General features: G+C 41.5%; 1 protein-coding gene across 3 annotated transcripts in view; it reads left to right on the top strand.

The window, feature by feature from the left end:
• SLC66A2 (solute carrier family 66 member 2) overlaps positions 1-26,698 on the top strand; it is a 70,827-nt gene that overhangs the window by 25,629 nt on the left and 18,500 nt on the right. For all 3 annotated transcript variants that reach the window (XR_012623877.1, XM_074829832.1, XM_074829822.1), the window contains one exon: positions 20,206-20,422. Coding sequence is in view for 2 of the 3 variants with exons in the window: in XM_074829832.1 (XP_074685933.1) it covers positions 20,206-20,422 (217 nt within the window). In the remaining variant the exon portion in view is untranslated. The remainder of the gene's footprint in view (positions 1-20,205; positions 20,423-26,698) is intronic.

Genomic DNA, 26,698 nt, shown 5'->3' with positions numbered 1-26,698 from the left:
GGTCTCTGATCTTGCTTTCAAGAGCTGCGGTGGTAACTGTGGAAATAGTGAATAAACATAGATTTTTTTGAAACATCTTTTCCTTCGTGGAGCCAGAATAATTAGGTGCTTTAATAACATCAGTGATGAAACATCTAAATGTTCAAACACAACCGATTTGTCTGCCCATCCTGCAGATCAGGGGGAACATGTGTGCAGCAAAGCTACTGCTTCAGTTTGGTAGATGTGACAAGCTTTTGCAGTTGCCTACTTCTTGAGCATGCCATATGCCGTTGTATACTTGGTCACATCCAGATCTGAATGATGAGATTTGGTCTTTAAACAAGGTCACAGAATAATTTGGCTTGTAAGGAACCTCTGAGGTTATTTGGTCCAGTTCACTGTTTGAAGCAGGTCTAATTAGATTAGGTTGCTCAGGGTCTTGTCCAGGTGAGTTTTGAATATCTCCAAAGATGGAGATTTCACAACTTCTCCGGTACCTGTGCCAGTGTCTGACCATCTTTATGATAAAGTTTTTCTTCCATCTAATTCGAATTTCCCTTGTTGTAACTCATGTCTGCTACCTCCTGTCCTGTCACCATGTACCTTCAAGAAGAGCCTGCCTCCATCTTCTCTACACTCTCACCTTAGATAGCGGTAAGCAGCAAGAAGTCTTCTTAAAGCTGAACGAAATCAAACTTGGTTCTCTTACTCTCTTCATGTACACTATGTAATCATCCTGGTGGCCCACCACTGGGCTCATTCCAGTAGGTCAATGTCTTTCTTGTACTTGGGACCCCAAAACTGAACACATTGCTCCAGGTACAGTCTTGCCAGTATTGAATGGAGAAGAATGAACACTTCCCTCCATCTGCTGGCCACGGACTTGCTCAACTGTACAGCCCAGTAAGTGATCAGCTGCCTTTGCCATGAGGACACACCACTGACTTGTGCTCAGTTGTCTGCCAGGCTACCCTCCACTGGTCTACAAAGCTGCTCTCTAGTGAGTCAGCCCCCTGCACCCATGCTGTGGTGTGTGGTTATCCCTTTCCAGCTGTGTGATAACCCTGAAAGACATGGTATTCCTGTCAGCCTGTATCTTCAGATTAAGATCCCTCTGAGTAGCAGTGCTATCCATCAGTTTATCACACATTCACCCTAATTTGATATCATTCATGAACTTATAATCATTCAGCTTGTTAATAAACGATGTCAAAGAGTGTTGATCCTAGTATTGATCACTGTGGGCGGCCTTGTAACTGGTCATAAATTGTATGCTTTTCTTCTGAGAGGAAAAATTCTTTGTGCCTGATTCAGCTAATTTTCTAACATTCTTATTGTCCACTTACCAGTTGATGTTTTGCTAATAAATATACTGTAGGAGACTGTCAACAGCCTTGCTAAAGGCATTGTAAACAATATCTACTGCTCTGCTCTTGTCCTTAAAGCCAGTCATCTCGTAATAGAAGGCAATCAGGTTGGTAAGGTGCAATTTGCCCTTGGTAAATCCACACTAGCTTTTCCTAGTCACCTTCTTGTCCTTCATGTGCTTTGAAATGACTTCTACGAGGACTTCTTCTATAACCGTTCCAGGGATGAGGTTGGGCTGACTGGCCTGTAATTCCCTGGATCCTTCTTGAAGATGTGAAGGTGTGATACCCTCTTCCCACCCCCCCCCCGCCCCCCACCCATCATGGAGAACCCCTGCCAATCACCATGACACTTCCGAGATGTTAGAGCAGCCTTGCAAAGACATCAGCCCGCATTGTCGGTATCCCCGGATGCTTCCCATCTGTGTCCCATGACTTGCATAAATACCGTCCTGTTCTGTGGGTACTGCTTCGCTTCCTCAGCTTTGCTAGTAGGGCTCAGGAACTGTAGGGGGCAGACCTTACCAGCAAAAGCTTATTAAAGCATTATTAATGCAAGAAGGCAATAGGTAGGTTTAAAGGCATGGTGAGAATTAGTTTAGCTTTCATTGTGATATGCTTTGCTGCTTGTTTGATGTCTTTTCAGTTTCTGTAAGCAAAACAGGTGAGAAGAGAAGTGATTTTCTAAACGATGACCAAGTTGCCAGTTGAGTGCAAAAGGTTACTAATGAAACATTTGAAGGGTAACTCAACTCCCCACAGACTTCAGAATAAACTTTCAAGCTGGTGTGGTTTTAGTTGTTAGTACAGATGCATTGGTAGCTTGCTTTTGGTTTTTTTAAGTGGTTTGTAACACTGGATGACATGGTGTGTGCTTAAAGAAGCGCTGTTGCCCAGTGCTGCTTGCTTGGATGTAATGGGTTGTCTAGACCGCTCGCTAGGGAAAAAAATCCTGGCTGTAGCACATTTTTAGAGCTTGTTACAGATCCTGGCACATCCACATTTTGTAGATTTTATGTATTTTTAAATAATGTTATCTTCCCTTATATGTAAGTGGTGTAGAATCAACAGTTCAACGTGTGAACACATCATCAGAGTCAACACATCAAGAGTTATGTCCTGTACAGGAGATGAGGGCATAGCTTATACTCAGTTTCAGCTGCTGGCTCTTGTACATGGAATCCATATGAAAGACAGACATACTGTCACTCTGGAAAGCTGCTTGTTTCATACGTTGAGGCCCTGCAGGCATCATTTGCTCAGAACTTTTGCTTCTGTTTACAGTTTGTCTTAGTCTGTTGGAAATGAGCCTGCTGAGATAACCATACCCGCTGCAGTATACAGAGTGGGAAGAATGGACAATGAGGTGATCCAAAATCTAGTACTTTGAAGTGCTGAGCTGGGCAGCAGCTCTCACTTGGTCCCAGTTTAAATGGTGTTACAAGGGGCTGGTGTGACAGTAGGTTGTCTGAACTGATTTAATATGCTCTGTTAACTATATGTGGAGTTGATGCTCAAGGTATAACCTGATTGTTGCACTCAGCCTGATTTATTTTTTCACTACATTTTATGTTCTATATGTTTTATTAGCCTTCTTTTATTTAAAGTGCACTGGGAATATGCAATTACTAGTTTCTACTAAGCTAGAAATAGGGAATATATTTAATAAGTATGTTTCTGAAGCTCTTATTTATAAATAATGACATGTTAACAAGACATTTCCTTATGCTGGATATTGAAAGGCACTTACAGCGATGCATCACTGCTTTGCCATTTTCACTGCTGTATAAAGGGAAAACAAAATAAAACCTTTTCTATTTAGACACAAATGTCATGCTTTTAACCTGTAATGCACTGCACTGACCATCCTTGACTGAAAAGAGTTAGGGATAGCTTTATTTTACTGAAAGATTCCCACCTTCCCCCCGCTCTATACTCCCGCTTTGCACAAGCAGCGATGCACCAAAGATACCTTTATTGGCAAAGGGTTTTCAAGCCCTAGGTGGGCATTTCAAGTGAGAAAGAAGAAAGATCTTTGCTACGCTCCAGCTAGCCAGTCTCCCTGGGCTGTTCACTTTTGGGAGATGATACAGGAAATTCCATTTTGTGTCACAGCTCTGAAGCAGGAAAACTAAGCAGTGGAACCTAGGTGCTCTGTATCTGTATCCCATGGGAATGCTAAGCAAGGGCGAATCAGGGCAGGGGGCTTAGGTGCTCCTGCTTTCCTGTATGTTCTTGATCCCTTGTTGCCATCACAAAAGGATGTATGCGATTGGCTCTGTTTTGCCCTCACCCCACATTCAGTTTGTGTCTGCCTCTGAATGCTTTTAGCCTTGTAAAGACTGGAGCTGCAACAGTCCGGTTGTACAGGCTATAAGCCAGGATCATGGCACTCACATGGGATATGAGAGACTGAGGTGGAGGTTCCTGCTGGCACCGGTAACTCTGAGTGCCGCAGTCCGAGCAAAGTGGCTCTGATGGTCCCCTGGGAAGCCAGGCTGCAGGCAGGAGAGAGGGGCCCCAGGGGCAGCCTGGAGGAAGTGCTCTAGTCCTTCGGCTGTTTAGGCACTCAGGTTCCCTGTCTGAACGTGCCTACCTGAAAGAGTGATTTCCTCCTGACTTGGAGTGCAGAAGCATCTGAAATCTCATTGTTTCCCATAAAATAAAAAGGCCTCCTCTCTGGTCCTACCCTTGGCTCCCCGAGTTGATCACAGAAGCTGAAGGCAGGCCAGTCTCTCTCCACTGATTGCAAGGGGCCCGAATCCCTAACTCGGGCTAGTGAATCACACTCAAGATCTCAAGCCTGGTGAGGTGAATGCTGCCTCCCCTCTGTGGTGTTGAGATCGGCACTGCGTCATGGAAAATTTCCCTCTGCCTTACGAAATTTTCCTTCCTAATTTTCTTTTGCAATAGTCAGTTCAGAGTTACCTTTGTTTATGTTGATTTTTTTGAGTCATTTTTTATGAACCTGCAGGGCCAAGGCATGCTGAAGAACAAAACCAAACCAAACATCCCTCTGGTGTGAATGCCAAATTGTCACTTCTGATGTTTGACAGGTGCCCAAAGAACAACTTACCAATGTTGAAGAGAAGAAATTTGTTTATGAATTATTCGTTGGTTCTGTTCCTGTGTGCTGGGGAGATGGGCATTGTTATGCAAAACGGCACAGACCTTGGCATTTAGTGCGGAGGCTGTTTGATGGGAATGCTGCAGTAGCACAGACTTGGCCTAGGTATAGAAGTTAATAACCAAACACTCCTGCTCTGTTGTACTTATATAAGAAATGTTTTCTTCTGAACTTTGTGTTTTAAGAGTCTTTTTCCTGTGCCCATACTCTATTTAATCTTCACTGATACATGATAGTCAACTTTCGAGGATGGGCAGTACATCATATCCCCCCCCCCCCCCCCCCCCCCGGCTTGATATTTTTTACTATTGCATGCACCCTAAATAGATTATTTCAGAAGAGGTAATTACATTAGATATTGGGGCAAACTCTTTAGATATTTAGTGGTGTGACAGTGCAGAGTGTTCAGCAGTGCTGGCTTACAGCCACATTCCAGATTGCAGCCTGTCCTGCTAGAGGTTTGTACAGGACATTGTGTCAAGGGAGAGACAGGATTAAGGTGGAAGGATTTTTTTGCAAGTCATATCAGTTCCTGAATTCATTTCAGAGTCTTGTGCCACAAACAGTTGTTCCTGCTTTTAAGGTCCAAGCCACCTCCCTTTTAACTTCCAAAGACTAGTTCACTGAAGCTGCGATGAAGTCTTACATTGTAAAATATTTTTTCCTCTTTCTTTGTGAGGGTTTGGAGCTGCCCTTGCAAATTGTGATTTAAATTATCAAGTAGGAAATATGGGAATAGAATAAATGATTTTGTATCTTTCATTTACTTTACTAAAGAAAGGTTGTTTCACGTGGTGGTAGGTATAGCAATATAGTCATTATGCTGAAGTATGTTTTGTTGCTGATGAAGGAAATATAATACCTGTACAGTTTAGTAATGATACAGCATGGTATGTGATCCATTCAAATTACATTTTTTATCATGCTATAAACACGTTAAATGGTCATGTATTAGATTACTTTTACTTGTAACTTATATCAAGCTATTTTGGTTGAAAATTAATTTCAAATAGAAATGTGGAATAACTTATTTAAATTTTAAAAATGTAAATAAACTGCAGTGTTTGTACTGAAGGTCCATTTTGTGGAAACATGCTTTTAAAAAAAAATAAAGCAGGTATTATTTTTGGATAGATCTCTAGTAAAATTAAAAAAAAATACTCTTTTTTTTTTTTTTTTTCTGGTCATCTCATCCTTTTATACTCTCAGTCACTATTCAAAGACACAGAACAAAGTAGGTTGCTCATCTCCCAGTCAGTTTCTTATTGTCTGAATAAATGAGATGTTTTTATTAAGCTAACCTGAAAAAGTTAAAAATTGTTCTTGCAGAAGCAGACAAAGCTTTCTGAGGTCTGGTTCCAGTGCATCAGCCAGTAATTCTTTAGATTTAGTATTTGACTCATTAAAGCTATGCAGTAGATGCTCAGTGATTTAAATGATATTAATAGATTGGCAAACATAGGCCTCATTAGAAGTGTGCACAATCACATTTTAAAATTTTAATTTATTTTTCAGAGTAAATGTTTTAAACTTCAAAATTTTATTTTATCTTGTTACTAAAAGAATTATATGCAGTCTCTGTCTACATGAGGAGATGACATAATACCGAGTGAGGTTGGGGAAGAAAGGATGTAACTTAGCTGTTCGTGAGAAGGTGCTTCCTGTATCCTGTTGAATCAACAGCAGAAAAGGTGTAATTTTTCAGTGAATCATGGATTTATGGTGAGGGTCAGGATGCACACAGTCTCCTTCCAGACCCTCAGATCGTAATTGTAATCAGCATGTTTCCCTCCTTGTGGAGGGAACTATACCACCACTATTCCTGAAGTTATGAATGTCTCCTTTCATATGCATTTATTGTGTGCCCTACTTTCCCTTGGCTCTGCTCTGTGATCAGTATGCATTACATCTACTGCATCGGGATCCTATGTTCCCTCCCATGGGTAGGGGAAAAAATCCAAACCCTAGAATTCAGTTCTGGCAGATTTAGTTTTACTTGCATTGTACGTTTAAAAAAACGTGTCTTGTTCATCCTGGACAATTCCATGGAGACATAGAAACTACTGAAAGGAAGACAGATCCTGAGTATTTCAATGATACATTTTTTATTTTTAATAGCTGCTTAAAACCATCTTTTTTACTATTACTCATTGCAGTTCAAAAGCCCGATGAGAGCCTGGGAGATGCAACATTTTAAATATTCAAAACATCACTGTTTCTTTGCTTAAGGTATATAAGTCAGGATTTTTTCCCCATCAAAATCAGGACTAATACTGCTGTTTCTAAAATACATGGAGTGCTTTGGTTTTTATACATACTTCAGTAGCCTTTGCAAGCTCACTGCATTTTCTGTGTGTGCATGCATGCATAGTTAATCTTTAAAAATTGAAGACTATATTCTTGATAATAAAAATTTTGTCATCCCCTCCTTCCTTAAAGTGACTTTTTAGTAGATTGCTTTGTAAATGCCACAAACTGTGCAGTTGTTGCTAGGAAATTCCCCCCCCCCCCCCCCCCCCCCATCTCCAGTTTGTATAGCCTTTGAAAAGAAATGATTGCTGGTCTTGAAATTCTCTGCTTCCTCTTGCCCCCATTTTTTTGTCCATTTATACAAATCACCAAAAACTTGGAATGACGTCTTGCTTATATTAAGGTTTTACACTGCTGCCCTTTCTCGTTTTTGCACCCCTTCGCATGTAAAAATCAGGAGCAGTTATTTCAGAAAATGTCTTTTGCCTTAAATTTTTTACTGTGTCTTCAGAGAGACACTACTTACTCCCTCATGCCTTCCTTCACCCCCTGTTGGGAGTAGCTTGTAGTAGAAGAACAAGTAACTCTGCACTCAAGGGATAAAGCAAACTTAATATCGAAACAGCTTAAAATAGTCTTATCCACAAGTCCCTCACTATTTCTGTGTACAGTAGATGTCAAAGAACTGATCAGTCTTTGAAGATATTTACTATTTCCTCACAGAAGAGCACAAATTTAATGAGGAATTTGTGGATAGGACTACTGTCGGCAGCTCATTGTTTATGGTTCACCTGTTGTCATGCTCTGCATCCCCTGCCCTCTTGAGTATGGGATGTGTAAGGGAAACAACAATGGAGGGCAAATTCCTGTATCACTCAGCCAGGAAAAAAAGGACAGTACCCTGTGGTGGCAAAGTCATCTCACTGGTGAACACTGCCAGTGCACTGTCTGTTTTGGTGTGGAGTTTTTTTTTTTTGTTGTCCTTTTTAAAACTAGTTATATTTATAAGGGGCATAACAGCCAAAGTCTTTTGCCTCCGGCAGTGGCTGGGTGCCAGGATGTTTGGCAGCAATGCCAGCCTAAGATATTCCTGATCCTCTTTTTTCTTTTTTCCCCCCACTCATTCTTGCCCCCTCAGTTGTACTGACAGAATGGTTTGTGGGATTATGTTTTGAACCAAATAAGTGAACAGATCTGGCTTAAAATGCAGGCTTGTTCTTTTTTATGTGTGTAAAAATCTTAAAAAAAGAAAAAAAAAGCCCACGTTTTGTGGCTTCAATGAGAAATGCTTCAGGGAGCTAAACAGTTGTCCTGCTGTAGCTTGAGGGGGATAAGAGGGGCTTAAACTTCTCATGGGAAATGTGAACAATTTGGGAATATACACTTGTGTCACACCAAAATCTTCACAACAGAGCACCTTAAGTCTGCTACCATTACCTTTCTTTCCAGATCTTGAAGATACATTGACTATGGACATTAAACTGCAGACAGAAGGTGTTCAGCAACTGTGGTATTCAGAAGTGCATCTTGCATAACAAGCACCGCTCATGCCAAAGCAGGGATTTGTCTGTGGTCAAACTAAACAGCTGGGAAGTTGAAGGGGAAATTCTGTTTCAGGGTAGCTCTGTCTCGCTTGACTCCTCGAATTACAAGTGCTGTAATCAGTAAGGCAGTCTGCAAGCACTCAAGTGAAACTCTGTACTGGTCTCCCTCCCTATAAATTCTTCCTGCTAATGCAATGAAGTAATTTGTGAGGAAATTCCTCCTGTTTGGTACTGTATACAGTAATTTAGATCCATGCAGACTTATTGTTGTAAATAAGAGTGAGTTTTGGTTTAAAGGTTATGAGACAACACTGCAGGCATGTAGGTTCTGGAAAACCTGCTACCAGAAGTCTTTTTTTCCCCCTTTCCCTAGAAAGTCATATGGAGATTGAAATTATTCCCAGCTTCACCTCCCTATATTTGTTTTAAAAAGTGGATGAATTTCTATAGTCAACTTTACAAATATCAGTATGCTTAAATTATGTTTATGGTAGCAAATGAAAAATTGTAAGTATGAGATTTTTCTGCTACTACTGGCCAGAAATTTGTGAATTGATTGTTGGGGATAAGGGTTGTCACTGGTGAATGGTCACATTTTCACAAACACACACATAAATTATTTCAGTAAATCTGTTTGGTCAAAATTGTTCGCCTGGAAAGACAGAATTTATGCTGAGAGAAGACGCTTCCTGACCTGACTGGGCAATAGCCTTATGACTGGGTGCTCCCTTAGGACTTGGAAAAACTTGGGCGGAAGGTCCTTAATTCAAATCAGACGTGTTAAAAATTCGAGTTTATTTCCCAAATCCCATCTGTATGTTTGCCTCTCTCTTCATCCTCCCCCAGATTTTCCAGAGTCTTGCGTTTGTTCCAGCATAGAAATCCAGAAATACCAATTTCTTTTTTTCAGAATGGGATTCTTGTTCATCAGTCTGCCCTATTATTCTTAATTGCAATAGATATTTGAAAGGAAGCCCTATGAAACAGAGTAGATTGTGCGGTCATTATGGAATATTAGCATCTTTGTAATGCAGTTCAGATAATTAAAAGATCTGATATTTTTATGTGTAGCAGGGACTGGGCAGAAGAGAGAGGCAAGCGGGAAAAAAAGAGTAGAAAGCTTCCTACAATTTCCTACATGCTTGTGATGATTTTGAAGCATTAAACTATCGATACTAAAATGGGTCGTTCTGAGGTTAACTGAGGCAATTGCCAAGAGATGTTTAGCAGGCCATATGACATTATTTTCGCAAAGGAGGTAGCTGCACAAGGCATTATTCTGTTTGGATGCTAAATTACTAGGGCCAGTTTTGGGGCTAGAATTTGTCTTGGCTGGTGGTGGGTTACCTAGGAAACAAGGATTAAACTTCCCCCCAAAAAATCTTAAATGAGGAGGAGAATTTATATTTTTACGAACAGTGTTTAGCTTTGTGGTGTATACATACTTAAACATGCTTGTATGTGTGCCTGACTTCAGTATCTGAAAAAAAAAATCACATAAATACTTTCTTTTTGTGGTGTCTTTGCGATAGAGGAGATAGGACCTCAGGTATGTCAAGCTCAGAGAAGGCTGAAAAAGAGAGAGATGATTTATATTAAGGTAAGTTCATCATTTTCCCCCAAGATCTGCAGTTCAAAAGGGGCGTGAAATATTACCTGACAGTTACCTCCAGAGTTTCTGGGAGTAACTTGCTGTGTTATACATGCAACCTGGCATTGTATTCCGTGGCATGGTAATTTGAGACAGCCTGCACCTGGGCTAATGCACAGCTTGGGTTTGTAATGTTTAGAAGAACTTTTATTCATCTCTTTAATTGCAGTCTTTGAATGAGAAGGAGTATGATAAGTGTTTCTAATACTATAGTAGTCTTGATATCTTCTGAGACTTAAATTCAAAGAATTAAGTTTCAGTGCTATTCAAAATAAACTGTTTTCATAGAGAGTTTATAACTCCAACTACAAGAATTTGGAGCCACTGCTCTGCAGTGATTAACTTAGTCCATTTTAGCCTTTTGTCTGGAGACCTTTGTGTACTGCCTGGTAGGACTGTGGGTGATAGCTTAGATAAACCATGCTGAGGATAGTGTAAAATATTGTTAAAACGATAGTAAAAATAGTAACTTGGTACTACACGTTCTTCTTGCTGTGACATTCTCATCATCCCTGCTTAGCTTGCTGTCAGAAAAAGAAGTCTCTTTCTATAGTTAGCACAGGAAGGCGTATCTAGCCAAAAGAAGAGTGAGCTTGGCTCCAATCTGCCGCCTCCGTCATTAGCGCAGTTGGGAGCAAAGGCCTTACTTCAGAGCTGTGCTTGCAGGTGAAGGGTTGAGGAGTTCATTTCGTTAGTTTGACTTGCTTTGGGACTTTCGATGCTCTTGGCATAGGAGGTGAGCAGAATCAGGAGTGTTTGTAGTGAAAGTATTGGCTGCCCAGAGTCATCAAAACTGTTGTGGTGGACCCTGGGCTTCCTATTTCATTCCTGTGTGGCGCCTTGAGAGGAGGACGTGCTGCTCTGTGAGAGAAGGATTTCCTTCTGAAGTCCATGCTCTCTCTGTCTCACATGATTTCTAAAGCTGTTTATGCTGCTTTCGCTCCACCTTTCAAATACATAGCTTATTTTCTGTAGCACTAATTCCTTTGGGCTACAGCTACTTCATTCCAGTGGCTTTCCTAGCCCCGTGATCTGCCTAGTTATTAGGCTGGTCTCCTTCATCAGTCATCTGTAAGTCAGTTAATAGCTGCTTTTGCCAGCTGTTGAGACAGTCTCATGGAGACAGGGACTAAGAAGAAAGGTCAATACATTGGAATAGAAAAAGGAGGGACAACTTCCCTACTGAACAGGCAAAAGTAGCAGCAGCAGAGTAGATAATTTGTTTCTGTAGTGATGTTACTGAGGAGGCCAACCTTCACAGAGAAGATAACAGTCCTATAACTACATTGATTTAGATATCTCTAGGCTTGAGTGCCTTGCCCTAATAGCAATATTGGTATGTATCTGTGGTGGTCGTTGTCTGTCTTTTTTCTTCTCCTAATCTTACTGGCCAGCTCTAGGAGTACAGACCTTGTGTTTTCTTTCATGTGGACTTTTGAAGAAAACAGAAGTTTGGATGGCATATGTTGCACAAGGTAAATTGGTAGGGGGTTGCAAGTGTACCCCCTACAAGACTGCCTTGAAAGTGTCAGCCATCTGGAGAACTCCAAGAAATGTCCTTGCTTTGGAAGAGACTAGACCAGAGTATACTTCTGCAGGCTTTTTTGGGGGGAGCAGGGAAGGAGGTTGCTTCTGGTTCACCCAGAATTGGTTACACTCGTTCTGCAGTAACGTGCAGAGATGGCTGGGCTGAGCTAGACTGCTCCATGTGGATTTCCCAGCTCAGTTGGCATTTGCCAGCAGTCTCTGAGCCCAACAGTTGGAGCCTTGTTCACAGATACCATAATTGCTAGAACTTCTTCTGTATTAGAACAAAAAAACTTCACTCTCCCCTGCTTGGTTTTATGATTTTGCTTTCTTTTTAATGCTTATAACATTAGCAGTTGTACTGTGAAGAAGAGGTATGTATGTGTATGCAAGCATATTTAGGTGTATATATAAACACACACAAAAATGAAAATTTTAGCAGGGCTGGTAACAGTGCAGTGCAAGTGATGTAAATAATTCTGTATCCTTTTGTAAGACAATGGAAAATGTCAAAGAGGAGTTAAAGGTCAACCTAATTTTGTGGGTTTATCTAACTGCATTTTTCTCTAAAATGTTTTTTTTCTCTTTACTGTGAGACTTCCATAAACTGAAACTGTGTACAAAGCAAATTACACTGTGGATAGCACAGCAAAGGCTGTCAGCTGCACAGGAGGTGCCCAGGGTATGATATTTTGCTTTAGGTTTTCAGTCTTACTTGTCCTGTGTGTTAACAGCAGGGCTAGAGCTTTCAGACTACATGTAACTTCTTAATTGCTGTTCTATAAGGTTCACAAAATGGTCGATATAGCTGTTACTGCTGATTATCTGTGGTCAAGACCACTGTGCTAAGTTGTTACTCAAAGGTTTCCCTTAAGCCAAATGGCATAAAATCAGGAAAGTAGCAAATTAATGGGAAAGGCAGGGTATTATGAAATAGAGTATGGATTGTTTGACTTTTTTATATATACCGGTGCATTTGTGTGTGATTTTTTTTTTTTTTTTAAAGTAGTTGTAAATAACATGTGTCTCTTAACCTTGCAATTACTGATTCCCTTTGGTGAGGACATAGGGTGGACCTTATAGGACCTGAAGGGGTAGGGCAAAGCAGTGGCTGATGCTTGAAGGTATGTTATGCTGGGGAACAGTATGGAAGATGAGTGAGAAGCCCTGAGGGAGTCACAGTGCTGGACCAATTTCAGCCCACTTGTGTATAATTTTTTTTTGAGAAGGAGGAAGAAGAGTGGGTAATAATCCTGATGGTGGGGAAAAAACATGAACCTGATATGACAAAACAGAGATCCAGCATAAGAGATTTTAGAAGCTGGTGACACCACATAAATGAGGCAAAGAAAAGCAAGGCCTTCAAACTGGAGGAGATGACTGAGGGAGACAGGGATAATGTTGACGTAGAGGAGGTTTCATCAGACTTGAGCTTCTAATCTCAGGTGTTCAACAGTCTTCCACCAAGTACCAAAACCTCCAGTGAGTTTTTAAAAACAAAGGTTCTTTGTATGAATCTTCAAGGTTTATTTGGCTCAGGTTTTCAGCCTTTTTCTCTGCAATTAAGATTTGACATTTTTCCCCTCTCACATGAAAATCTACTGATTACTTTTTGTTAACTAAAGGACTTTGTGCTGGGGCTTTAAGGAGAGTCAAATACTAAGAGGATTGGCTCTACTGAAACTCTGACATCAATCTGGATGTGGCCAAGAAAGGCACTGTGTGGGCCAAAGGATGTCAAAAATGGATTTAATTCAGTGACAGTAATTTGTTTAGTATACGCTAGGGTGATATTTTCAGAAGGTGCTACAGAGGAAGAAGTGCCAGTGTTTGGGTACTACCCAGTGTGAAGGCCAGATGAGAACAGCCTGTAGATGGGAATGTTATAAGGCAAAGGCACATGGAGGGATGCTCAGGTATTGTGCTGACAGGTCTGTGCAGATACTTAAAAGTACACAGAGACGCAGAAATTCCCAAGTCATGGGCCTGAAGGAACGGAGACGGAGAATGGTGATATTAGCATCTTTATAGAGACTGTGCAAGATGGTGGATTCCTTAATTTTTTTTTCAGAAGGAGAGTGGTTTGGATCAGAACCAGAAGTTTTTGCTGCTAAGCTCTCATTTCTTTTGTACCATGAGTGAAACATAACAAGTCCCTTTTCAGTCCCAGTGAGTGTGAAAGAAATGCTGGCTTCAGACAGCATTTTGCAGGTTTCTATCACTTCTTTAAAAAGGAAGAAATAAAATCTAAATGTATCAGTTCTCACTGTCTGTCTCTAATGCTGCTTCCTTCCTTCTTTCTGGAAGGAAAGAAGAAAGTGCCTAGCCGGATATGTAGTTGATGAGAGTGAGAGAAGTTATGGATTGCCTGTTAAAAGTCATGCAGAGTGTTTCTGCTCTTGTTACCCCAGTTTTTTCCTGGGTGCCCTGTGGGGTACGTGGGAATTTCAGAACAGAGGATCGGACAAACCCACCTGCTGGCTGGGAGCTACTCAGAATGAGCAAGATGGGGAGTGCTAGCCAGCATGCTGCTCTGTCATCCCGCTGCTGTTTTGAGATGAGACATCTGAAATCAGTATTGCCAGGGAGACAGATAACGCCTGAGGCAAATGCCTGAGGATTTGCTGCAGCTGGAGGACTGCAAGTGTAGAAGGCGCCTTTTCAGAGTCCACTGCCTGGGCTCCACCTCTTGCGGCCGGTGCCATCCAAGTCCTCTTCAGAGGATGTGGCAAAATTTATTTATTTTAAGGTGCTACTGCTGAGTGCAGTGCCTGTGTGTAGCTTAGAGCAGTCACTCAAGATGTGAGAGGTCTGAGTTAATTTCCCTTGTCAGCCTGGGGATACAAGCCTGTGTCTTCCAGCTATCCAAAGAGTTGCCCCTTGTTGCCAGGCTGGGATGAGGAGGGACATTGTATTTACGATGAAACCCTTTTACAGGAGAGACCACAAGCTTCTTGAGACACACAAAAGAGCAAGTGAGGGGGAGTCTGCTGCACTGTAGCCCAGTGGTTAAGACCCACAGGCAAGGTAGAGAGTTGTAGGTTCCATCTCCTGCATCCTTGAACTGTGTGTACATTTTTCAGTAAACAGACCATGGATAATAACCTGAAATTGCCAGCCATGACTGCATTTTGTAACTGTTCCAGGTTGGCTGAATTACCATTATCAGGCTCTTTCACAGCATCTAAGCCCTCAGGTTTTGGATTCCAGTGTTAAGGGAGGCATTGGGCGTCTGACTGCTCAGGCTGGACTCCTTTGATCATGCACAGGAGTAGGCTGTGACAGGAACAGTTGGGTCAGGTGGGCAGGCACTGTGGTCCAGAGTTAGATGATGGAAATCAGAGTTTCTTGGAACAGCACTGCAGTCTCCCAAAGCACAAGACTTAGCTGTAATCCATGAGAGGAGGATTAACTACCCAGGCATCTGTTTAGAAAGGCACTTGGGAGTAGAGACAGTCCAGCATGCTCTTAGAATGAATTGGTGAGCAGTGTTGTTCATATAGGAGGTTAAGGGTTTGATTATGGGGGGCCATTTGGGTGAATGGCTATGAATTGATGGTGTTTATAAGGAGTGGGAGGGAGCACAGTAAAATAAAACCAGTAGCCTTCATAAGAAGGAAGTTCATTTCTTTGGTGAAGCTATACAAAAGGCTCAAATGCAAACTCTCCCACCTCACAAAGACAGGGAATATAAATTGAAAGCTCTTCATTGACCTCAAATGCAAGGAGTCAAACAAAAAGTGGGAACGGAGTCAAATTACTAAGGACAAGTGTGAGTGGATGTAGCGCAAGGATGTAGGTACAGAATTAGAAAGGTCAAGGTACAAAATAAGATGCAACGAGCATTGAGAGCTACAGTAAATAATTTTTAGGATGTCAAAGTCTTTGCTTCACTTTCCCGAAAGGAATTAGTGTGGTAGCTGACTTGGTATAAAATGCTTCTTGACTAAAAATAATGTAACTGTTCAGAGCTCTGTGTCATTCTCAAGTGAAAGTTGAAACTGTGGACCCGTCTTTGTGTCACTTCTCATCTGTCCCTCACCAGAATCTTGAATTTACTACTTGCATTTTGGCGTGACTAGTGCTAACCATGGTTATTTGCAATGCTGTCTCTGCCTGCTTTACATTTTTCATATCTGACATGCAGTGTGCCTCCCAGAGGAGGTCTTTTAATCTCATCTTCACCCTCAAACTGTGTAGACTTTTCTCCAGTCGGTGCACAAAGAACCTACTGTGCTGCTCCTTCCCCCAGCATCAATAGGATTTTCCAACATAACTCTCTTATCTATCAATGGATTAACATGTTTAAAATGCAGCTCACTGAGTGGATTAAAGAGCTCAGGCATGGGTAGTAAGATACAGTACCTTTCACTGCAGTAATGCCCGTTCAGATCAATCCAGGACGTTAGTGACTGGGAGTTAGCATTTGAACTGCCTCAACTGAGTATGGTTACAAACTCGTGTCATGAATTTCTCTCTGGGCAGGATGGGGAGCTAGTGAATGGAGTGAGCTGTGCAAGCAGTGCCTTCCCATTTCAGTGAATAGAAAGATATGCATCCAGATTTAACTTGGACAGATTTTAAGATGTTTGATAGAAGCAAAATGTGGTGCAGTGGGATTTCTTGTCTTGCCCTTTTAAAGAAAAGGGATGATGTTTGCTGGGGGAGAGGGGGCAAAAATCCCAATATCATCTTTATTATTCATAATTTTCTTCAAATGTTTGCAAGAATATTTATAACTTTGTCCAGTTCTGCACCTCAGAAGCTATGGCCCAGGGCACTGATTGATGTTCTCTGGCTATCTTCTTGGGACATCTGCCTCTCCCCTTGGTGCAGATTGCTCTGTATGGAGGGCGACAGGACTGGTCTGCACACACGTGTGGATTTTGTTCTGTATTTAAAACTCCTCCTTTTTTTTTTTTTTTTTTGAAGGGACAGTTCCCTTTTGTTTAAGCATTTAAAAGCCTTTTTTGCATATACCTGTCACAGTACTCAGCACAACCAACATTTTTTTCTTTCCAAGTATATATCTCCTATTACAGAATTAATGTGTTTGGACTCTTGAGGAGGGAGCCACTTGGAAAAATGAGTCACAGTTTATTTCCAAACCTTGAAGAGATGGCTATGTGATTTTGTTTTTTTCCCCCTGAATTTCTGAAACCATTTGTCACAGAAGATAAGCTTCAGCCTTGGTTAAAAAGAAGTAATTGTGTCAAAACAGTTTAGCAGTTCAAGTAAGGGCCAGAGAAACTGCGACCCATATGAAAGGTCAAGTATGCTGTTATCTACTTTTTTTTAATTTTAAGTTTAGTCATTCTTTTACTTCTTTCTGGAAGTAGTTGGTAATGCAGAGTTTGGTTATGTGTAGTGTCCTAAAATAGACTTCTGCATTTGGAAAATACATCTGTTCAGTAGAGCAATTAGTGATTATGTATCGGGTTGTTCTTAAGATAATTCAGATGTTTTTCTCTAAGGCTATTACCAAGGTTATGATTGTTCTTATCTCATTTTGACTTCCTTTCTTTCTTTCAGGAGAACATTACCAAGCAAAATTTATAGCAGAAACTAGAACTTACTCATAACCTAGTATAGTGAAATGGAGACTATATAGCATCATGATAGTTATGAGCAAAAGAGAGTATCAGTCTCTTTCCTGTGCTAGTAATTAACTCTCCTGCTTCATCTGAAGTCCTGTTTCACACAATAGTTTTCTCATCTATGTATGTTATTATATAATACTTAAGATTTTCAGACAAAAGATGATGAGTAAATTATCATCATTACCAGATTTCTTCACTGCCTAATACTAGGTTCAGGGACATTAGTACTTATGTGAATGGCAATAGACTTCAGTGCACTAGTACTGAATATGCACATAAACAGCTGGCGTAGCAAGAGGTAACTGCGTGTTTAATTGTTTGCACAGGTCCATGGATTTTGTAGCTGGCCTCACAGTAGCTGTGTGAACATTGACTTTTTTTGTTCCCTGAAGTTCCGAAACTTCTGCACCCCCATGTAGGTTTAGTTCTTTCATTTCTGTTACGAAAATGAACTTGGGGAAATAAGGATTGGTGTACAGGGATGGGTATTTTCAAAAGGATCATTGAGGATGTGGAGAACTCAGGAAGAGAAACACAAGTGTATGCAGGGCAGCCCTGACAGCTGGTGGGAGGGTTTAATGAGTGAGGGGCCAAGGGTCCTGCATGCCCAAGGCAGCACGGCATCCAGATCCAAACTAAATGCTGTTGCGTCCAGAGTTCAAGGTGTAATGACTATGTAGCTATCTTGAGAGCCAAGATGGTTTTTTCTAGGGATGGAACTGTCTGGAAGAGTATGCTTCGCGTGTTCTTGGCTATGGCTGCCACCAGTTGCTAGTTTTCAGGTATTGGTCTGAGACAGTATCTGTCAAACACTGTATCAAAGTTGAATTACCCTTGCTGGAAAGTAAACGAAAGTTTTCCACCCAGCATGTTTGAATGCGAGAGCTCTGAAGTAAAATGAAACACCTGCTTTTTTGAGGATTGAAAGCCAGTGCTTTAGGTGTCTGTGAAGAAACTAAAGGCGTGCGAGAACATCTCAGAAGATTTAAAAAAATCATCTGGTAAGCAGTTAAATCTTACTCAAAAGTCAGCAGTAGCTCTCTTTTTCCAGAATGGATGTTGATTTTTCAAATGGCCTGAGACCTCACCAATTTCATCTTTCTCTTCATCCCCTTTTCTTCTGCTCTTTATTATTCTGTCCCCATTGAAATCCCAAATGCCTCTGTCCCAGAGAGCATCTCTTGCAAATGTAACAGTTGCGTCGTGTCAGATTTGTTGTGTTGGGTCATTTGCTCAGTATTGCTCATGACGCTGGGAAAATTAGTGTGAATAGCCTTTTGCTATTTTATGCTGTGCAGATGTAGGTCAGGCAAAGTGAAAGGAATGGGAGTATTGGGTGTCTCTTACTCCTTCTACTTTGTCAGAGGTTCTCATTGACTCTGCTCCTCTCCAGAAAATGCAGTAGAGATAAATTAAATTGGATAATGTTTTTCCTAGCATTGCAGTTGCCTTGTACCTTCCTTTTTCTGCTGCATTCTATTTTGTTCTTCCTTCATCTTCAAAAAGGAAAGCCTTCACAAAGCTCCAGAAATGCATGATGTTCACGTGCTGCGTGGACTGTGCCAGCGTTGGGTCTACCTTTCACTTAGTCTTGTATCTCTGAATTCTAAGGCTGAGGAGCTAGTTTTACTGCCATAAAACACTGAAGGTCAATGTTACATTGACAGTGGCTTTGCCACAGATTATTTAATTCAGTTTTGGGTGATGGCTGACAATGCTACAGGTTGGGTACAGCTCCTGGCCAGTTTTGCTGTCCTCTTTGTGTGGCAAAGTGGTTCAGCTGGATGTAGTCAGTAGTTGTCTTGAGGCATGGGTTTGCCAAGTACTAAAAAGGGGAGACTAGTTAATAAAGAGTGTCTGAGGGCCAGACTGATAATGATATGAAAGTGTGAAAAGATGCAGAAAATGAAACTATGATATGTATCCTCAGGCAGCTAAGTGCCTGTATTCCCATTTCACTGAATTTGTTGTTAGTCAGTGGAGGTCAATGTCTTCCTTGCCTGAGTTAACAGTAGGACTTTTTTGTAGCATTCTGTACTTCTGCTGAGGACACAGCGACAGAAATTGACTAGTGATGTGCCAGCGTGTTGCACATATTTGGGCTGGTTGTAATTACCCTGTTAGGTTCATCATCTTGATAATTAACAGAGTCCAGCTGGTCTGAGGTAGATATTATTAACTTCAAGTGCTTTTGAGAAAGGAAGACATGAGCAGCACCTGCTAATGAACAGTTATTTCAGAGTTCTTACACAATATTATAGTTATTTGCTACACAGTCAATGGTAATGGCGTTGTGTATTTTATTATTCATCAATAAGATAGCTACGTATCTTCCAGCAGTATGCTGTTAAATGTGCCAAGCAAAAGCTGTGGTTAGTTTGTTCTTTCCTCTCAAGAGAGTGTGTTGTGTTTTGTGGTATAGCGTTTTGTTCTGATGGATGTAGAAATGGATGTGCACCCTGCACTCACCGGTACAGGCGAAGGCAAGAGCAAAGTGCATTTTGCCCCTGGAGTGCAAAGTGGTGACATCTGCAGGAGGCCTTGTTCCGGGGAGGATTCTTGTCTTGCACCTACCTCAGTGAAGCTGTACCAACTGCAGATGGCAGCTTGCCCTTCACCACAGGCAGCTACACTGCACCAGGGAACAGAGCCGTGGAATTTAGGTGACCTTCTAAGCAGCTTGGATTGAGGCTGTTTGAAGGTGGAGATAATGACATGAGAGAGAGCGCTTGCATTGATGTGCTTGGGGTCTGTACTTAGTATTGTGAAGGTTTTTCTGAAAGACTTCCTGAGCCAACTCTGCTAGAGTCCTATCCAGAGTTCTTCATGTTTGATAACTGAAGGTCAATGCTTTCTCTTTAAAAATCATCTTTGTAAATGTTTTGGTAGTTTGCAAGTCTTTGTTTTATTGTTTCTGTATTGAACCAAAAAATGTTTTCCAAATCAAGACTCCTATTTTTTATTTTTCTTGTTGGTTTTGAGTTTGATGGGTTTTTTGTTTTGTTTTTAATCCTTTCCCTCATTTTCTACCTTCCCCTACCTCCAAAGACTGACAGTGGCTCCCTTATGCTTCCCAGTTCTCAATTCCACCCTGATTAACTTTGAGTCCTGTTGAGAAAACATATTTTATTCTTCTCCCATTCCTATTGTGTTGCAGATTTTGACTTGAACTATTTTTGGCATTGGAGCAAGTTTACAGACTACGTGCAGTGTGTCCTGACCTTCACTGGTGTGACCGGTTACATCACTTACCTCTGGCTTGACTCATCTCTCTTTGTGGAAACCCTGGGCTTCCTTGCAGTGTTCACCGAGGCGATGTTAGGCGTTCCTCAGCTCTACCGTAACTACCAAAATAGGTCTACAGAAGGAATGAGGTATGGTGTTTGTCTTACATAAAACAAGTAAGTGTGTGCGCGTAGGTAAATCCTTGTGTAGTGTGGGAATACTTTTCTAAGAAGGGCAATGCCATCTGTCCAAGTTTTACTTGAAAATACAGCAGCTGTTGGAGTAGATTCTCTGTCAGTAGGAGCGGGTGCAGCAGTGGGAGATCTGTTACACCTCTGGGGTCTGACCCATTGTCCAAGTCCAGCTGGACAGTTCCAAGGTGAAACATGTTTTAGTGAAATAAACATGTAAAACTACTGCTGTTGCCATTAGCAATATATTGTAGTTCAACTCAGGCTATGCTACACTGGTAATTAGAAATGGACTAAAGAGATCTTGCATATCAAAAGTAATAAAGAGGAAGAAAATATTTTGAGCCTGCAGCGAATAACTCTGTAAGTGTAACTCATATTAGGTCATCACTTTTTCTCACGTATCTACTCATCACTTTTTCATAATACATTATTATGTATGTAGCAAATGACATCAGAATTTCTTTTTGTGTCAAAGCTTGTAACATTTAAAAAAGCTCAAACAAACATTTACAGTCATGACTAGGAAACCCTCTGTAAACAAGTGTGGGACAGAAAATTTCAATCTTGTGCCCACTGTTGGAGCGTTAATCTAGATTACCTTTTCATGCTGTTTACTGGATATCTCAATGATAACACTAAGATTTCCAAATTGCCAAGGCAGCTTATAAAGCTTTTTAAGAGAGAAAACATTCACTGTGGTGCATCAGTGCACTGGTCTGTAGAAAGAGTACAGCAGCAAATTCAGTTCACAGAGTGCTGTGATCATTTGTGACTCTAACCACCTTCTCTTTCATTGTTTTCAAATTACTTCTCTTTCATTGCTTTTAAACTTGCTGGGATAATTTTTACTTTGGTCAAAACAAATAAGCACTCCCCGCCGCCCCCAAACCAAAGCAATTCTGTCCTTTGCCTGTTGACATTGTTCTCTTTACTTGTTTGGCTTGGAGATGCTTATACTAGCTACTCTAAATTCTTTTCTAGCTTGAAATGTTGTTGAGGGAATGTTCAGAAATTTGCCTTGATGGTTAAGGCATTTTCTGATTGGGAGCCCCTTTGGTACAGACTGAAGCAGGATTTACTTCCAAAATATTGGGGTATTTTTCATGCACACACTGCCTTGGAAAATTCTGTACCTGTGATAATCCAGAAGGCAATTTACCTACTAGACCTTCTTTACGCTCTGGTTTGACTTTTCCCTTTATGTTTTTTATCTGTGAATCATAATGCCATAATGCCATATTACGATAGCCGCTGCCAGATAGTGTTTTGCTTTTCCTTAGTTCCTCTCCAGGGATCTGAGTTTCAGTTTTCCAATTTCCGGTACATGCTATTTAGCAAAAGGAGAAAAAAACCCTTTGATCTTCACAACAGTTTCTTTGTAAAGCATTAAGGACAGAATTGCAGCATTCTCATCTAAAACTGCTTGGCAAGAGAGTGCTGTGTTTAGTGAAGAGAAAATAGCATAAAAACTCTCGTTCCCTTGCTGTCAAACAGAACCAGGTCCAGCAATAGCCACCCTCCTTATCGGTTGTGCCCACAGGTTTTCGAGAATGCATTTTCCTCTCTGGTTCTGCTCTTGAAGCGGTACTTTGTGTGGCATTGGACACTGATAGGTCTGGGGACCGATGAGACAATGCACAGCTTATACTGCTTTACTGCAGTTGGAAGTATGTTCGTGCAAATGCATGTTACTACTCTTTCTTTTTTCAGGTTACATTGGATTTTTATTATGTTGCAGGTACCACATATACTTTCTAGCACCATGCAATCCTGAGTGGATTTGGTGGTCTCTAAGCATTACCAGGCTGTTCCGACTGTGAGAGTGACTTCTGCTAGTGTATCACCTTCTTTTGAAGGAGCTTTTGGAAGTATTTCCTCTGAACTTCCTGTGCCTGCTTCTCTGTCTAAAGGCATGTCAGGGAAGAGACCCCAGTCCTGGAAGCACTGAAGGGAGCATGTAACAGTCCAGCCAGGCTACTCATAGAACTGTTTATGAACTTGCATGTGTATTTACCAGATGGGGGCTAGCTGATGCCCACTGCTCTGTGCAGTTATTTACTGCTCAGTGCAGAAACAACATGCATGCAGGTTGTTACACTGTCAGAAGCACTTGCACTGGTGATCCTCTGCCCATCAGCTGGGCCATCATGGCTGACTGCTGGACATGCTCTTAGCAAGCCTCAGATGAGTTTCAAGTGTCTTTGTGGTTTTAAGCTTGATTGGGAGGGCAATGAGAATTAAGCTGTTCTATTTAGTGGCCTTTTGGACAATTATCACAGCCTGGTTGGAGGTGGTAACTTCTTAAACCACAGTAGTTCTGCCACCTGTGGTGCATGAGTGGAGCCCATGTCCCTGACAAATATCACAGCCTTTACTACTGCAAGAGAAGGGGTTGTTTGGAGATCCTCATGGCTTGGCTGAGAAAAGCAGCAACATGCATCTGTCTCTGAACTGGGGCAGAATGGACCGCAGCAGCTGATACGTTAAGTCTATTTCTACTTTAGCAAATAATTCCTTTCCTAAATTTAAAGTGACAAAATAGAATTGGAGAATAAGGTTACAGTATTTGGCCACATCTGATCAGGGTATTCTGCCAGAGTCCTCAGACATTGTATTATTTCTGAAAAAAGATGGCAAACAAATAACCCCACAGCCTCCCTGCCCCAATCACCCCTTTCTGTTTAAATGAGAAGTTGAGGATATCTCATGCTTGAGGTAACAGTCATTTCCTGATAAACACACTTGGAGACCAGAGGCCATGAGAGAGGTAAATGGGACAGGTGGCTGTGGTGGCAGGCAGGATACCCTTTGGGAGTCTGTTGTGAAAAGGGCCCCGTCATCTCACCTCTATATTTCAATCTGCCTGAAAAGTCCCCTACTGCAGAAGTGCTCAGTGTCTCAGAGGTAAACGTTCAGAGGACATCTGCAGCTGAGTTAGTTACGCTTATTTAACAGAGCATGGCTGGAGTGAAGGAATCACAGTTATGTGCATTGTAGTGCTCCTGAGAATGAGTGTTCCAGTTCTTTGGTATCTCTATTCTGCTCAATAGAGCTCCTTACTTCTTATTTTTATGTCTTCAGTTCTCCCTACTTCTCTCATTTTCCTTCTTTTTGTAGCAGTATCACTATTAGGTCCTGTAGTTTCCTCCTCTGTTCTCAGAGAGCAGAGACCAAAGGAGAAGTTGGAAAGAGATGGGAACAATAAAAACAGGAAGGAGACGCATGCAAACAGCTTTTGTGGAGGGAAAATAGTGTGGTATGTCCTGGTGGGCTGATGACTGAAGGGTGGAAATTTTCCCATGATTGAGTAAACAGAATTAAGCCAGTCAAAGGAACAGAAGTTTTCATGATGTTCTCTTTGACAATTCACCTGATTACTTTTGGGTTTAGCAATTTATAGAAACTTAGAGCTTTGTTCAAGCATTTACGTACTTTTGAATAGTTGCAAACATCAATAGTAGTCACAGTTCTATTAAATATGGTACTAACCTTGACAGAAGTGCTTTTTTTAATGAATTGTGTTAATACTTATCAGGGAAATAATCACTTAATTAAATCTCCATTCAGTTCAAGAACTAAATTAGTTCTGTCCAGTCACCTAGTAAAAGACTAATTCAATGACATTAATTGTTATTGGGATGGGTTAGAATCAAGAGTATGATTATGTTTTCATCGGTTAGAAAAAGGAGGAAAGCAACGCCAAAACTTAAGAGCTTTGGAATATAGGAAGCATCCTGTTATATGGGGAAAAAAAGGTACTACGAGGTTAAAAGATTGCTCATCACTTGTAAGGTTTTTTTATATTATGTGGTAAAATATGTTAAGATCTTGACATTAAAAACAAACCCCCTCTCCCATCTTCCAGGAGGCAGAGATGCTGATTCTTCTACAGTTGGGGTCTGATGCTCCACATATTACTACCTGCTTTTGCTTTGTGACAAAACCCATACAGACAAGAACTTCCTCTGTCATTTATCTTTGTGTCCCCACTCCTTCTAAGATACTTGCCTCCCAGTCACTTTCTCCTTCTAATAAACTACAGTCAAGAGAAAAGGTAGTGTTCAGCGTGAGGCCATGGAGATGGAGGGGAAGTTGGCTCTGGATCTCGCAGTGCTGCTGCACACAGAGGTAGGGACCTGCTGGCCAGTTTATTGGGAGAATCACATCCTTGTGGGGACAACAGCTTTTGTGGAGCTCCTGCAGGGGGGGAGTGTGTGGTTTTGTGCAGGGGTGGGGAGAACCTCATCTCCGTGGGAGGCACAGGCTCAGGCAGGCACCGGTGTTAGTATGCACTCATCATAATCCCATCAGACCTCCCTCCATCAAAGGAGGAGGGTGGAGGGTGTTCCTCTATGTTTGTGACAAAATTGTAGGTGTGCTGTGCTGTCCTGCCCAAGGATGTGTCAACCCTGGGACTCCACAAGGGTGGATTTGCTCCAGGGCAGTCTGTTGTATTGCATTCCTGTCTGCTGCCCTGCCCTGCTCTGCTCTGGAAAAAATAACTGCCCTTCGTTGAAAGTTTTTCACAAAAGCTCATCGAAATCACCTGGCAGTGACCCTTTTTGACTGTCAGCTGCTGCTCCAAGCCTATGGAGCAATGGTTTCTTTTCAGTCAGTGCTTGGAGTTCAGAGCTGCTGGATGGTGGAATCTCCCCAGGTCCAAGAAAGAGGTCTGGCAGTAGGACTGAGCTGTGTATCTTGAAGTCTCAGAAGCCGCAGTCCCAAATGTGCCCATCAGTGGTTAGCTTGGAAGCACGTGGGTCCAATAAGCAAGGTCCTCTAGCAGCGGTTGTTGAGCCCCTGGTGTGCAGGGTTGTCTCTTCCTGGCTACACGCTGGGCATGGGGCAGCTCGTGCTGTGCCTGGCTCAGGGCCGTGTTCAAGGCTGCAGGGTCAGAGGAACAGAGCCGGGGAAAGGCTGTGTCATTCCTCTGCGAGCTGTTTCCTAGGTCTCCCTCCTAGCCTGTGGCCAGTTTTCAGTCTCTGTGAAAGGAACCTTCTTTCTGCATATCTTTGACTGTCATGTTTGGCTCACGTTGGGTGAAAGGCTCAAAACTTTGCCACCCAGAGACAGCCAGCACAATCAGTTACTCTGCTTATGTTGATATGAGCCTGTCTTGAGAAATCTGGCCTGAAAAGGCTGAATGAGAACGATCTCAATATTGCATTCAATCAGATTATTGTGTGATGAAATAAAGAAAATATTTAGTCCCTCCTGTGGCAGTACTGGGTCGGTCACTGTGATTATCCTGTTTTAAAAACCACAAGTCACTGAAGGAGAAACAATCAGCATTTATTGTCTCAGAAACTGCTGGAGGCAAGAGCTGCAAATCTTAAGAATGCTTTTCCATTCAGAAGTGTTTTATGAGGTGCGCTGCAGCTGTGAGCTTGTTACGAGCAGGCATTTATCTGAAATGTATCCAGTGAAATAAGTGCAGTGTAAAGAGGTGTGAAAGAAAGAAATTATATTAAATGCATATCCTGAGAGATGATTTCCTCTTTTCCCCTATAGGTAATACTAAAAATACTAGAAGACAGTATTTCTTTCAGGAGATAAAATTGTGTTGTGGGGTGCTTTTATTTAGTACTGCTCTATAGCTTTTTCGTTTATGACATATGCAGCTCTTCATATAATTTTTTAAGAGAAGCTTTTGATTTCTGAGGACAGTGTTTGTCCCAGAGGCAAATCCTGGCTTTATTCAAACTCTGTGGAGATTAATGTGAGCTGCTAGATTTTTCTGCCTGTATTGAATTAGCCAGGTGCTGTGATGAACAGATGTAGAAGGCTTTATTCAGGACTGGCTAACCAATGTCTGGCCACCTCCTCTAGTGAGATTTTAGATTTAAGGAGATTGGGCAAGTGCTCTAAAAATGCCACTGCTGTGGTTTCTTGGGATTTTTTAGCCTGAGGAAATTTTTGAATAGTGAATAGGTAAAACAGCTCCAGTGAGTTACTTTCTTTGGAGTTCTGCTGTTTAAAAGAAAACAAACCCCTAATAGAGAGAAGTAGCAAGAGTTGTGGATGTTTCTGTTCACGTACTATGCATTAGCTTCTTAACTAAAGAATTTAGTTCCGCTGAAAAGATATGTTAGATGCCATTGACATCTGTTACAGCAACTTTGTTACATATCTGTGCTTCTTTGGGGCCTTCAGTAAAGGACTAAGAGAAATTAACTGAAAAAGGACTTAAAAAGTGCTACAAAGAAGGAAAGTTAAAATAGTATGATGAAG

Source organism: Strix aluco, chromosome 1, assembly GCF_031877795.1.
Source record: "Strix aluco isolate bStrAlu1 chromosome 1, bStrAlu1.hap1, whole genome shotgun sequence".
In the NCBI taxonomy this organism is placed as follows: Eukaryota; Metazoa; Chordata; class Aves; order Strigiformes; family Strigidae; genus Strix; species Strix aluco.
Note: the sequence above shows the minus strand (reverse complement) of the source record. Positions and strands in the feature narration are given on the sequence as shown.